Here is a 15,188-nt window from a genome sequence, read left to right on the forward strand (position 1 = left end):
GCTGAGTCCACCCTAACGTGACGGTAGGGGGTGCTAGGGAGTTCACGGCTGCTCCTAGGCCCCACTCCCTCACAGCCCTCTAAAATGTGCAAGCACCTACACATGATTCACAAGTTAAATCCAGAGATTTCACATAGGAATCCACGATATCAGAAGCATTATGACCTGTTGTAGTCTTTATGAGTTCTCGCAACAGAAGAACTACTTTATTTTTCTGTAGTCAGGAAAAGGGTGAATGCTAAGAGCAGGCATTTTCCAAGATGTTTCCTGGGTCTAACAAGGCTGAGAACCACTAAGTGAGCTAGGCAAATGCTTGGCTAGGATAGTTGAGCCAGAGACAATCCTGCCATGGACATGGGACTGAAGTAGATGACCCGAGGTACCTTTCAGCCCCATTTTTCTATGATTAACTAATGTTTCTGATGATGTTCCTTGTTTTCTTCCCTATGCAATTAATTATCTATTTTCCCTGCTTCATTTGCTTGGTACTATGGCCATCTAAGGGTTAATGTTGTTGCTGTCATGTATCTGCAGCCAGGGTTAACTGGATGGATTTCGAAGAACTGAAATAGGTCTGTGGTTATTGCCACTAACGTGATGATGACCAAAACCTGTGTAACAGATGTGAGAGACTGTGACTACTAAATACTTGTATACAGTATACAATAATTAAGCAATAATGTTGGTAGAATGTTTCTTTACAAAGCAATAATCTGTTTCCAACTGGAATCAAATAAGAAGCTGAAGGCAGCATAACTTATTTTTGTGAGGCAACTGGATTATTGCTAAACAGCAGCTGGTTGAAACTGTTATTGCTATTTTGCTACACATCTAGAAATATGGGGATAGGGTGTTCCTTAAGAGTCTAATCTGTTACGTTGGTTTTTATACTGTAAATCCATGCTTTCAGTTGTTATGTCTGACTGACACCTGTGTAAGTGAGAAGGGAATGCCTCCCCCTTGTGAATCATATGGAAACAGGAAATTAAATAGTGGCTAAAGCTACTCTCAATTTAGAGATCACCTATTTTTGCAACTATAGTCAAAGTCTTCTAGATTGGTGATTTTGTTTTAGCGTGACTTTTTTTTATTTTTCCCCCATGGTCTTTTTACCTTAAAGTTCTCCCAGCTTGCTTCCAGTGCCATTGAGTACACATGACTGACCCTTGCTGATGTCAGAAGTAAATTTGACTCTGAACAGGGCTGTTGCTTAGTCCTAAACTCAAATGCATGGTCCTGAATGCTGGAAGAAACTGCGTCCTGAAAGATCCTAAACAAGGGTCAGTTAAATCTTAGTAATGTCTTGCACATCAGAGCTGATCCTCAAGAGAATTGCTTCTGTAGTATGCCTGTGTCTCGCCTACCTGTACTGGGATCATATCTGTCCTACATGTTTGATTATTCAAGCATGGCAATTTGTTTTGCCATCCTCAAGTTTCCAGACCAGATATACTGTCATCTTCAGTACTGTTGTCGTGCATCTATTCTCTATTAACTCATAATGTCTTGTATTTCAAGGAGAGCTTCCCTGGGGAAGCTGGAAATGTAAAAACTTAAAAGGTGTTGCTTTAGACACTGTTAAGTAATTTATTACAGCATAAAAGAATAGGCAACAAGTGATCCTGGAAACTATTTACTATTTGTCAGGTCATCAAATTACATTTCTAGGGGTCAGAGGCAACCTAGCCTTTTGCTAACTGAGAACCTGGGATGTAGCCTTGTTTAAGGGATAAATGTTTATGATATCATAATAAATGGATGGTACCAGAAACCTCAACAACCAGTGCATTGAGCTATTTCATAAAACAAGGCAAGTACATTTTCTCCAACTAGCAATTTATTTGTGCACAAGGGAGCTTGTGAAGTGGGGGGATCCACAGCATTTCCTCTAGTTCAAAATAATAGATTTAAAACAGTCTTATCCAGGCTATATTATCTGGACTTACTGCAAATGGTAGATGTTAAAAAAAGAAAAAGGAAAAAAAACTCCTGTCATGGTAAGATCCCTGACAATCAACTTCTGGCCTTATAACTGCAGCAGATGGCATACCATAATCCTTCCTCCCTTTCCATTTGAAGATGCTGACTTTTCCTTAATAGTATGGAGGGTAAACAATGTTGTCAATACAATAAAACTGGCTTACTTCCTTCTGAGGACTGACGCAGTGTGCGAGTGCATCGTGTTTTATAACTACCTTTCAGAATTCTGTCAGACTTGTTGCTTTTCATTCTTCTGCACACAAATCAACAAAGCGTGCACAGAATCCTTTTGTATCGCAAGCTCTTTGTGACTCATCTTAAAAATATCTTCAGAGATTTTGGATTTGTGATGTGACCAGAATTTAATAGGTAGACTGTTGCTCAAAGAAAATCTGATGAGCTAATATAAACATAGCATCACACCTGGTAATGTTACTGTTGTCATCATGGCTATCACTGGGGACCAAGCCTGAGACCTCCAGACCCGGCCTGCTTACAGATATATTTTACAATTTCAGTGTTATTCCTTACAACCAGTCTTTACCTCCTCCCTCCCATTTCATCTTCTGTACCATGATCTGGTGCTGGTTCAAGTGCAAACTGCTATATAGAGTTTCTTACTAATTGACCCTTAGGTGCACCACTTAGCTATCGGTGTTACTAAACTGAGTTATGCCACTGCTGAGAAAATGTAAAGAAAGTAGGAGAGCAAACCTGACATGTTGAGAGAAACTAGTTCTAAGTTAGTATCAGTCTTGTTCTTGTATAGGTTATTTTCCCCACCATACCTCATTGCAGTGTGTGATCCGGTGAGCAATCTCTTTCAACTCTTTCATAGATTTGTCATCTTGGAAGTCATAAGGGAATGTTTCAGTCCATTCCTTCAGGAGCTGAATGATCTTGGCAGCAAAGGATTTTAGCTTTGCCTAAAGAGCAATAGAGATTAGTTAATTACTGACCCACAGGCCCTTTTTTACATCCTTTAAAGGAAGTGTTTGCTTGACAGAAAAAATTTAAACTGTTATCCACAGCTGAAAAATCTTTGCAACGGTATTGTGCAAAGAAACTGTTGTTAATTTAAAATTGTACAGCATCAGATTCACAGCTGATGGCCTGGCTCCACAAATGCTTCCTTTTGAAGATAGATATATATATATTTTTTAAAGCTAGTTAGAAAAAGTCAGGACAATGGTAGGTCTGTGCAAGTGCTTGCAATCAATTCCAAGGGGGAGTAGAGTTTTTCTTATGTACATTAGCAGAAGGTGAGGGGACTGGGACTATCTTGATTCAAATATATCCAGGCTGCAGCATTCTAACCAAAGTGTCTTTCACATGAAGCTCTTACAAACAAAATTTTTCTTTTATAGAAATTTATCAGACCTGCTCGATTGTACTACATTTAAAAACCAAATGGACCTTGAAAGTAAAATGTTGGCTCTTACACAAAAAAGCCATCATTCAGAGTAAGGAGAAGCTGTTTTCTAGCTTGGTCACTTACAAGTGAATGCTCCAGCACCATTCTATCAGATATAACTGAGATGCCAATTACTTCTATCTATGTGGGGAAAAGAGAGTAGCACTAGTAAAATCAAGGGAGTTATCTTGTAAGGTTTGGAGACGGTGCTAATGAACAATACTTCCCCATACTCCATGATTACTTGGCAGTTTATCCAAGCTATCAGTAACATTCAACTTCAGCTAGAAACATGGTTTGTTAAGTTGCGTACTATCTGACAAAGCTACAGTAGCTCCCCACAGTGTCATACTGCAGCAGCACCTCCACTGAGTGCCTTCTAGCAGACTGCACACATGTTCTCACTGATTTTTATCTAAGATGCTGCACCTCAAACAGCACTCCTGGCAAGAACTGCCTCGTTGTGCAGAAGGTGATGAATCCCAGTTAGGAAGGCAGGAAACATAATGTCAGATACTGTGTTGGTCAAGGTATGCTCAAAGAGGCAGATGACATTTTTGTTACTCTGCAAAACTCAGTAACTGCCAATGTCTGTCCAATGCTAGAGTAAATTATGGACAATGTGTAGTCATTTGGGAGAGACATTGCATTTTGCCAAGGGCCAAATTCTTCCCTGTAGTCAGTACAAATCAGTGTGAACACATTGTCTAAATAAGGACAGAATCTGCTCTTGATGGGACAGGAAGCATCTAATTTTAATCCTGTTGATCCTTATCTCTGATTAAGAGACTTACTGAAAATAAATGAAGCACTAAAAAAGAGGAAGACTGTTGTTGTGAGTAAGTGTTTGGGTTTTTACAGTCTCAGTTGTCAGCTAAAAAAGTTCCATTATGCAAACTGCAGTTCCTCCTCGGAACTGGCAAGGTACTTCCCTCTAGTTACCTCCACACCATGCCTGCTGGAATCCACCGAAAATGAACTAGCAGTAAAAGTAGCAGTTGAGGAAATGAATGGGTTTTCCACTGAGGTGAAAGAGAATGTCTTCCCAGAACCTGGTGGGAATTCCCTCCCAAACATCGGGTCAGTGTTATGAAAGAACTCTCCCTGTCTCTTGTTATTAACTGGCTGCTTACGCTGACTTTTTTCTTTTTAACAGCTCACTGAAGTACAATCAGTGTGGGAATTAACGATGGCTAATATGAATTTAAAATTAGATCACACAGGGTTTGAACATTTCAGAAATGAACTACTAAGAGAGGGGGAATGGGAGACGGGGCTTTGTAATAAAAGAATGTAAGTTGCACTCTATGGCCATGTCCAGATGAGTGCAGATGTGGGCCACATTGCACATGCGGGCGTTCCCTGCACTGCTACCTCACATGGGGTTTTTTGGCCCCGGGAGATCTTATGGGGTCAAAAAAACCCACACTGAGAAAAAAGTTGGGTAGCTCATGCGGCAGCAATGCACACCACCCCAAACCAGAGCCTGGCCAGCCAGAGTCACACACTGGTTGCCCCCCAGGCTCTGAGCTGCAGGAGTGTTGTGGCTGCAGTTCCCCAAGGCCCCCAGGACCCCAGGTAAAGCTGCTGGGTCCAACACAGTTGCATTCAGGGGAGGTTTTCTGGCATGTGGCAGGTTATGCAGGGGAAGGGTTGGGGGGATCAGAGAGCCTCTCTGATCCCTTCCCCCACAGACCCTATCTGTCCTCTAGATCTCCCCAAGCACCCTCACTAACCTTTTGCATGCTGATCAGGTGGCCATTTTTAACATCTAACATCACCAAATGTCTGTACATTTGCTTTTAATACTGATTATCTTGACAACACATCTTTTAAACTTGGAAGCTTAGGTGGGGGAATCCACACTTTTTCCTCAAAGTTGTAAAGCCCTGTGGTGCTTTGAGCACTTACTTTGAATAATGTTTTATTGGTGAGGTGTGTTTTCTCTAGCACATTCACAAGTTGTCAGGATTTGTCCCTGTGGAAAGCTAGAAATCTTTTGTAAAATGAACTACAAGCTGTGTTACCCTGCAAGAACACAGGTGTACAAAAGCTTATTATGTCATCAGTCTCTTAGAATGGCTGATGAAAACAAGATGTTCCTTTTGAGTGCAACACTGGAAACCATCCCCACAACAAAATATGAGATTCCTATTTCATGTGCATGCTGATAAAACACAGCAGGGAGGGGCTGGCTTCTGCTGATGCATGTATCTGTGATAACCCAGATATAACATTGTAAAGATCTGTGTGGGTGGCAGCAACAGGCACATTTATTTATGACATGCTTCCAAAATTATACCCTCCTCACTCTTCTGTATCCCTGCTTCATATTTGAAATATCCCCTCTTCTGAGGCCTGATCCAAACCTTTTTTGATTCTGTGGGAATGAATATTTATTTTGGTGAAGTAAAGAGAACACACCCATTCACTTCAAGGAACATTGGAACAGGGCCCTTAAATGGGAAATAGACTAGCTGACTATCCATAGCTGCAAAATAGGACACAGACCTTGAGTGCTTTGTTATAGGATGACAACTCCACACTCTTGCCCACTCTCACATCCCCTCACATTTTAACACAGCACATTAATATTTAGTAAAAACTGTGAATGGATATCTATTGAATATAGCAAGGTTCTTGTCCAGTTCCTCAGTTTAAATGGTCTTTGTTCCCCTGAAGTGGCTCACCACCTGACAGTCGGAGCTCTCATACCTTTGTTTTCTCTCTTTAAAAAAAAATAGATTGTGAATTCAGTACTCAAAGCTGGCAGAGGGATAGCAGATGTATAAGGTAAGTTCTAGTGTTTGCTAGATTTAATGGAAGGTTAAATCCTCTTTATTTCACTCTTGTGGTCTTCCATATCTGTGCCTATTCAGAACCATAGGGACAAAGACTGTCCCACATTGCAGGGTGCAGACCACTGAGGGTCAGGAATTAGGTTAACTGGAGGAGCTATAGGAAAGGGAAGCCTTTAATAATCGGGTGTTTTGGTAGGGTAAAACTTGGTAGAAGCTTGTATACTTTCTTTGTGTCTACAATAGACTTAATTAAAATGATGGGGAAAAAACGATTCCAGGCAATGGAAGACATTGGTCACGATCCAAGTTAAATAATCATTCAAAACAAAGTTGTCCTTGAGCACAAACATTTTCTTATGCAAAACCATTTCCTCATTCCTCATATACCACACTTTCAGCAACTGTGTTTATTTTTGGGCAACACTCTGGTGTTCTCTGAACCATTCACTTCTGGCCCTGTCTGATCTTACTGTGCTCCTGGAAAATTAAATTTATTTCTTACTGAAAGGGTTAACGATTGCACTCACTTGATGCCCTAACTTATGAGACCTGTTTTTTAGCTGGTCATCAGGTACTACTACAGGGTGTACTTGACAGACTAGAACACACTCCTTTTAATCTATCAACTAGTGCCTTGGAATACTTTCTACAGGGCTGTGATGTCAGAAATGTGGGAACTATAAGCATTGTGGTGCATAACCTCAGACTGGCTCCTTGCCAGCGCTTCATCTTTAGGCACTACCCAAACAACAAGGGAATCAGCTTTTTATTTAGGATTTGTTGATGCAAATCTCTTATAAGAAGCATCAGCTCTGTTTAACTCTTTGTGCTAGCGACTTCCTGCTGCAGAAGTACTTCAAAGGTTCTTGCAGATGCTGAAACCCAGTCATGATCCATTAGGTTCCATGGAGAGTGATTTCAGTTGGTAAGCTCCACAACACCCGTGGGATCAGTGTTATGTTCCTACAGAGTAGCTAAATAAAGCAAATGATTTGCAAATGTTGACAGGCCAAATTCTTCTTGGGTGTAAGCTCGTACAACACCAGTGAAAGATTGCTGGCCAAAGGCACGGGGAGGCTCGCAGGATGCACAGAAGTGTGGTTTGCATAAACAAATCCAAATCATACACAATCATAATTTTGTATCTAGTGAGCATAGAAAACAAGTGCAATTGACCCAAGAAGGGGCTGATAGGACTTTGCAGCGGGGGGATGGGAGGGGAGGGGATCAAGCAGGAAAAAAAAATAGTGAACAGGAGGTGTAAAGTAAAGCAGCCTCCCAAATGCACACGATTTATTTTCGGGCCCTGCTGTTAGCTGATTTTTCCTTTAGGCCTATTTCCAAACTGTCAACAGAAGGTGTAAGAGTGTGTGTCAGGAGTGTGAATGGCTTTGGTTGATGGCCTTCTGCTACTTGCTTTTCTTGCCGCGTCATCTGTGTGTGTAAGTTACCTGTGTTTTCTATGCCAGTGAGTGTCAAAGTTCCACACATAATGCCCTGCCACTTGCATCTCATGTCTTGAGCAAAAATAGCCACTACATTTGAATGACTGAGGCTTATTTTAGCAAGAATATGTTGAAGTATACTTTTTAGCTTCTCAGTTTGTATTTCAATTATTCTTAAACCTAAGTATCCTGCCTGTGAGTTTGGAAGGTTTAATTCCTAATTGCAATCAAATTTATTCTTTATGTATATGAACAGTTTAATTGGTTGAAGCTGATTCAACAAGGTGCTTAAACAGTGCAATTATTATTGTGCCTAAAATTACAAATGTAATTGCGTTGCAGATTTGTGGACTCAAAAAGAACAGTCTCAAATCATGCCTATATACTGGATCTGAACCCTAGTCACTGAGAGCATTAATAATATTTCTGTTATCCTCCCATTCCTGTGTCCCTCAGCAAATCCCAATATCGGATGAAATCTGAAATACCACAAAAGTTCAAGAAAAATGTTCTCAACAGAAAAAACAAAACCTGGAAATTTTCAAATATATATCACTGCTATCAGCATAGGTTCAGCTCTGTCATTTGTTGCCAAGTTACAATTTTAAGCACTACACTATCAAATTTTAACCTTGCTCAGAGATTTTCTAGTTGACACAGGGCTTACGACATCACCTTTGCCTTTCAGTCAGTTTACAGTAAGGTGCTCAGTATTTGATTGTATTGTGGTATGATGAGGGGAGTTGCAGGGAAAAAAAAGCAGGTTTCAAATGGTGTAATCCCAAGGGCCAGTTGGGGCTGAGTTGTTGCCAGGCAAACAGAGAGCTCTTTACATGTCCCTACTGCTGTGTCTGTTTACTGCTATTGAAACATGCCATTGGGGCTGAACCGGTTTTGGCAAACTATTTAAGCCAATTTGGTGGGAAGCTATTTAAAACTTCCCTTAATGGAACGAAAGCCCAGGAAAGCTTGTTCTTGTAAGCTTTGCATTCCATAGGCTGCTTGCAGAGCAGGAAGGGTGAAGGTTTGGGAAATTATTCAAAAGCTGTATCAGATTTCTTGCTTACTGAAACCGAAACCTGCTGGGTGGTTGCCCCTCATTAGTACACTTGGTATCTGTTTATTAAAGTCAGTCAGTTAAGAATATGTGTAAGACCTGCAGAGTTGCCTTTGATAAACTGAAATCTGTGACACACCAAATTGCAATCTTTGCTATACTTAGTTGTTCAAATATTTAAAAAGCCTACTGTAACAGTTTGAATATTCAGGATCTCACAGTGACCAAAGGCACTACAGTGTATGCCCACTAGAGAAGGAAGTACTGTAAAGCTGCAGCCCATTGAAATTATTTAGCAGAGCTTTGTGATTAACAAAGTAACTGTGTATCTAAGGACTGCCATGTAAGCATAGAGGTCACCAGTCCTGTGGCATACTTCTTCTCCCTGTGTCCATTTGTTTGTTTGTTTGTTTTTGTAACTGTACACACAAAAAACAAAAAGAGGAAAATGAAATGTGGCAGAAGCTTAGGTCATTGCAGAAACAATTAGTCATTTACCTTTTCTGCCTCGGTCCCCATCTCAAGCTGTTGCTTCTGTTTAATGCAGATCTGCCCCACTTTTGCCAGGAGTTCATGTGGGTGAATAAAGACTCGTGAGCTCAGTAGAAAAGTAAAGATGTAAGTCCTCTGAGGAAAAGGTTGAAGGGAGAAGCAAGAAGAAAAGGAAGGGGAAAAAAAAACATTACTCCATGTTCACAGAAATCAGTTGTCCACCTTGAAGACTACAAGGGAAAACTATCTTCCAGAAATCACAAATGTGAATTTCCCTAATTATTAAATCTCCTGCTATATCTTCTTTTCTCACTTGTCCTTTCTAGCCAGTTAATGTCACTGGGGAAAAAATACAGCATGTTTCAAAGCTGTTAAGAGTCATTGTTTTCAGATTCCCAAACTATTTAAGCTGTTAAACTATGTATTCCTAAGAAGTCATCAGTCACCAAAGAGACTAATGAAATATGTCCAAAATGGGCTACTATGCCTTCTTGAACACCATTATTTATACTGTTTTTGTTCCTTTAAGAACAATTGGTTTTTATTTAGCTGCAGAAAGCTACTGCATGTTTATTCCAAATTGCAACCATATTGTTTTGTTCCCTGTGTGATTTTTTTTTTTTCAGTGCTTTTTTCCCACAATCAGTGGTACAGACTTTGGCTCAGTTTTCTCCCATATGACAATAATTCGGTTTTGAAACAGTAGAAGTCTCTGCTAATTTGGGGCCCAGTTATGATTCTCTTGAGCTTGTACAGTGCTATATAAACTCTAAGCATTATAATTTCTTATTAAGACTCTGTGCTCCAGGGCAGATCCTCTTGCATCTATTGGGCATCCTATTTCTAAATTGCAATCCTGTTCCATGCTGTTTGAGACCCTGGAATGCATTTATTTCTGTAGTATGCCTTGATCATAGCCTTATGACTAAGGGACATAAAGCAGCAAGAATCCAGCATCCTGTCTATCCTGTTTTTTCAGGGTTTGGAACAGGGTGGAATATGATTGCACTTAGAATACTAAGGCCTCTGACAAATGTTACGCTTAATACATGATTAACCAGTTAATCTCATTTTAAATAGTAACCCATTTACATATATGTTCAGACAACTAATGGCACAATAAAAAAGGAAATAAACCACAACTTTTACAAAATACATGTAATAATTTTATGGCTAGATTCCCATCATGCCTTAAATTGACTATGTGGCAGGGTGGATCACACTGGGTCTTAACTGGGCCCAATACAGTCCCCACCTGCAGGTTGTCAGCTGTCAGTTGGTTGACTGCACAGGTGCTCCAACTGGCTTTGCATGGTCCCTGTGGATAGACAATCAGCTGATTGTTGGCTGGATCAGGACTGCAGTAAGGCTCCAACTGGTGATCCAGTCAGCTGTCTTTGGCTGGCAAGGATGGCAGAGGGCCAGCTGGAGCTTCAGTATGTGTCCCAATCCATCTGATGATCAGCGGATTGCTAGCCAGTAGGGACCACACCAGGCCAGTGGGAGCCCTGATGACAACCTGGATGACAGTCAGCTGATTGTTGGGCATCTGGCTTTCAACTTGCTAGTGGGTTCCTCCTGTCCTAGCAATTAGGGTACAATTAGACTCTGATCTCTGATCCCAAAATCCCACATCCTGCCATGCATATGTGGGGTGAGAGCCCATTATGCCTTTTAAATGAACATATGTCAGTGGTTTTAAACACCTAAATAGAACCTAGGTATTCAATAGTGGAATAAAGATCTGGTTCTTAGTACTTTAAAGAAAAAAATGTATCACATTCTGTTTTAATTTACACCTGGGCAGTTTCACTAATCTGATTGAGTATACCTTCATGTAATGGAAGGTAAAATTTGTTCCACCGTGTCTTTCTGACCTCCTAATGTAAATGGTTGATTTGTGACTGCTCTTTTTTAAAGGCCTATTAGATGTAACCCCATGAGGACTGAAAATATCCCCCTGCCTATTAAATAATACTGTTTCTAAAGACTTTGTTTTTTTTCTTTAGGTACTTTGATTTGGTTCAGTTCGGAGTTGTCAACCCCTTGAACATGAATTTCAATTACAGATCCTACAGCCAAACTTGAATTGGAATGACAAATTCAAGCAAGTGTGTAAACTTAATTTACTTTCTTCCTTCTCTCCCCACCTGCCACAATAGTGCCAGTAAACCAAGGCACCTGCAGATTTAAGGACAGTTAGCAGGATAGTGTCATTGGCTGTATGCTATATTCTGTTGCCTACTTTCTTCAGAAACACTCATCTACATCATAATGATGGTGACCTTTATGAATCCAAGTAGAAGATCATGACTTTATCTAATTGTTGGCAAACGGCTATTAATGAAGTACAGTCTGTTTTTTCTAGAGTGTCCCTGATACACAATATCCTAACACTTCAGGAGTGAAAGAGTAAAAGAAAGGCTTTATGGTAAACTTAATACTGAGATTGAGTCTTAGAAATGAAAGAACCATAGTATATATGTTTAAAAAGTCAGCTCTGTCCCTGACAGAAAGGAGGCTTTTTATTGGAAGAGAAGAATAAATGAGAACAAGACAAGGTGAGGAAGCGATGAAATGTTCACTTTTGGTTTTTAGTAATCTTACTGGTCCAAGTAACGTCCCTATAATTAAAACGGGGAAGGAATAACCAGCATGGTGTATTAAATTCTTAATTTACTGCAGGTTGATGTAGAAACTAAGTGAGACATGGGGGTGGTTCAGGGTCAGGTGCTCAGATGGTGATACTCAGCAAAGCTCTACTGAGGACTTGGATTTATGCCAATTTTTAGACCAGCCTCCAGAGCCAGAACTCGGTAAAGAAGTTACAGAAGCACTGGGGGAGGGAGAGGGCAGGATCACCCCTGGTAGTGTCCTGACCAGTTTTGTCTTTGTGTAAAGCAAATGCAATAGATGGTAACGCTGAATGTAACAAATAAACTTTAAATCAATACCACTCTGGACTCAAAACTGTAGCACTAGAAAGTATAGCTGTGATGTTGTGTGAGCTGTACTAGCTTCTCTTCTATTCCTATTCTTCCTTTTAGCTGAATTCTGAGTTCACTGACATGGCTGTGACCCCATTGACTCAATCATTGAGTCTGCCTGGTGTAACTGAGGAGGGAATTTACCTCTTGGGTATATCCTTTATGTCTTTAATCAGACTATGTATAAATTCTTTTTTGGGAAATGTTTCCAGTAGCTTTGGCTTTTATAGTACCTCACGTCCCCTTCTGTAAATTACTAGGGAAAAGGGGGAGTAAAATGATTCTCTCTTAACTCTGCTGGGTTTTTTTGTTTCTTCTATCCTCCCCCTGCCTTTTTTTGGAGAGAGCAGGGAATATTGTTTAAGTAGGTTAAGAGCCTGTCAAAAGAATTGCCTTTTACACAAGGTAAGTGCTAGGCAGCTGAAATGTAAACTGCACTGCCCTGTCAATGACCTTCACTCGGATAAACTGTGCCACATTCTTCTAAGGCAAGATATAATTTAGCCTTGCACACTAATTCTAGTCTGGGTCTCCTTCCTGAAAGTTTTTGTGATGTGGGAAACTGTTTATCCAGAGTGACTGCAAGACAATCTCACTGAGAGAACCAGTTCTTTCAAATCCAGAGTGTTGCTTCTCGTTTTTAGGAAGCAAGTTGTAATATTGTGCCCAGGCAGGCGGGGTTAAAGCTTCCTAATCCAGACATCTTTATTCATGCCCATTCTAAAAAGTAATGTCTGTGTCAGAATAGGCTTCTCCAGAGTTTAAATATCCACATAGCACTGTTTTTTGGTTACTGTTTTTCACAAAATGACTGAGACCTAGTTCATAATGGGTGTAAAACAGAATAATTTTAGTAAAGTCACTGGAGTAAAGCCTGTTTACCACACTGGGGAATCTAGCCACTTTTTTCTAGGATTCTCTATCTTGATACTATGATATTTTATGTTGGTATAAACCAGGGATAACTCCCAGTCAGACACTGATTTTATACTCTTGTTTATCTCAGAACAAAGTAGAGCCCCTTCCCCCATCTAAACAATGCAACTGGGCTGTTGGTCTCCCCGGCCATTTCATATTCCATTGTATCAGTTCAGCCGACACTACACAACAATCTCTAATGTAGTAGTAGTAGCTTTGTGTAACTCTGTATTGGGATGATGTGGCTTCTTTTCAGTTCAGTGCCTTGTTTACAGTGGGGATTTTGGGGATTTTGTTAAAACTGAGCTGATGGGCATCAAAGGCATTTCTACACATGCTCTGGGGAGATGCACTTTTATTTAGGGCAGCTCCAAGAACTGCTCTAATTAAGGCACCCAGAGCATCTCATGTATCAGGGTCCCTGTGCTTAGAAATGGTGGCAGGAGAGCTTTAACTAAAGCACATTGAACTAGCTTTAGTTAAAGCGCCCCCACCGCCATTTTTAAGTGCAGGGAAGATGATATGAGATGCTGGAGTCTGCTGGAGCTCAGGAATTACCATACTCCAGCAGGCTTGATTTAATTGAGTCTGCTCCAATGCGCGGTAATTACTCATGTATAGGTACCCCTAGGTGTTATGTGCTGTACCCAAGTCAACCCTGTCTTTGACCACTGAAGCTTATTGAGCTTCAGGCCATCACAATTTGCTGCCTCTATTGAAATAAGTGACTGGAATTACAGTTGAATCAGCACTTTAGTCTGTGCAAAGCTGTGCTCCAGAATGACTTCCTAGACCATACAGAAGGCAGGGCAGAGTTGTACCAGAAGTCATGTCAATGCAGGGAGTAGGCTTATTGGCACTCACTCTGTCTGAAGTGCTATGGGTGTGGCAGTTCAAAAAGCAGCCTGCCTACAGCAATACAATCAGCCTGAGGGCCCCATATCTGGAGCACAATATGTTTTTACTGGGTAGATGTAGCTGGATCTGTTAGATACAAAATTGCCCTAAAAGGTTGAAAATCAATGTATTTGGAAGTAGGATGAGATCACCACATTCTCTTTGTGTGTGGGCCATGAGCTGGGATTTTAACTCAGAATAAAATTGGTTTAAAAACAGCAATTCTGTGAACAAATGTAGGAGATTGAGACACATGCACTATATTTTTCTACACTCTTTCTTCTTGTCATCACAACTAAGATTGGAGAAAGAAATGCAGCTAGCTGAGCTTGACCAAAAAAAAGTGCGTGCAGGGAGGTCGGGGTAGGGAGGGAGGAATTCCTCTTTTTTTCCTTTATTTAAAGGTCAAAAGTTATGTCCCACTTATCTTACAAAAGTGACAGGTATTTGGGAGAGAAAAAAATGCCCTTAGCACTTAGAAAACTTAAGCTGACACAAAAGATGTTTGTGTTTTGTAAGAAAAAAGGGAGGCAGATTCCTTTGGTGGTTAAACTTGTTGCTAAGAGATGTGTTGAATTTTATTTATTTATTTATTTTTAAGAGAGTAAGAGCAAAGACTAAATAACAGACTGTTACTTTATGGCCCAAGAATGTACTTATGCCTTCTCAGGGAAAAAATATTATTTTCCTTGTGCCCTTGCTACTCATTCTGGAACTTCTTGTTTGTGAAATATTCAGTCGAAACATTCTCTTGCTTGGGCATGAGGGTTGCAGACGGTACATTCCATTCCTGACCCCTGGAACGGTACTGTGTAGTGAGCATCTATTTCTCCACATGCCAGCTAAGCCTCAGTACACAAACAAGCCTCCAAAGGGCAGTACAGAAGAGCAGGCCCTTATCTTGCTTGCTGCCGTCTTGCTCCTACTGACCTCTTTGTTCCTCTTCCATTCTGCCAATATGGCATAGAAGTCTTATTTTGCTTGTAACTAGCAAGGGAAGATACTGTATGTTTGTTTTTTCCTTTCTATGCCTAAAAGGTTACTGTGATCTTTAGCTTAATACAGACATAAAGGGGAATGTTTTCCAAGCCATGTACTTGGGACGTTAGTTCATCAGCTTTGGGAGCACAGCTCCTGCAAATGTGCTATGGTGGAAATCGGGAAATCTATGTTGCTGTAACTGGTTGCTCTACTAAG

At 40.5% G+C, this 15,188-nt stretch overlaps 1 protein-coding gene across 4 annotated transcripts in view; it reads right to left on the reverse strand.

Annotated features, from left to right (window-relative positions):
- RASGEF1A (RasGEF domain family member 1A) overlaps positions 1–15,188 on the reverse strand; it is a 315,066-nt gene that overhangs the window by 16,445 nt on the left and 283,433 nt on the right. For all 4 annotated transcript variants that reach the window (XM_019556013.1, XM_019556015.1, XM_019556016.1 and 1 more), the window contains 2 exons: positions 9,196–9,324; positions 2,769–2,906 (listed from right to left, as the gene is read on the reverse strand). In XM_019556013.1, the coding sequence (XP_019411558.1) occupies positions 2,769–2,906; positions 9,196–9,324 (267 nt within the window). The remainder of the gene's footprint in view (positions 1–2,768; positions 2,907–9,195; positions 9,325–15,188) is intronic.

The sequence above is a fragment of the Crocodylus porosus genome, unplaced genomic scaffold (genome assembly GCF_001723895.1).
Source record: "Crocodylus porosus isolate Cpor-Errol unplaced genomic scaffold, CroPor_comp1, whole genome shotgun sequence".
Taxonomy (NCBI): domain Eukaryota; kingdom Metazoa; phylum Chordata; order Crocodylia; family Crocodylidae; genus Crocodylus; species Crocodylus porosus.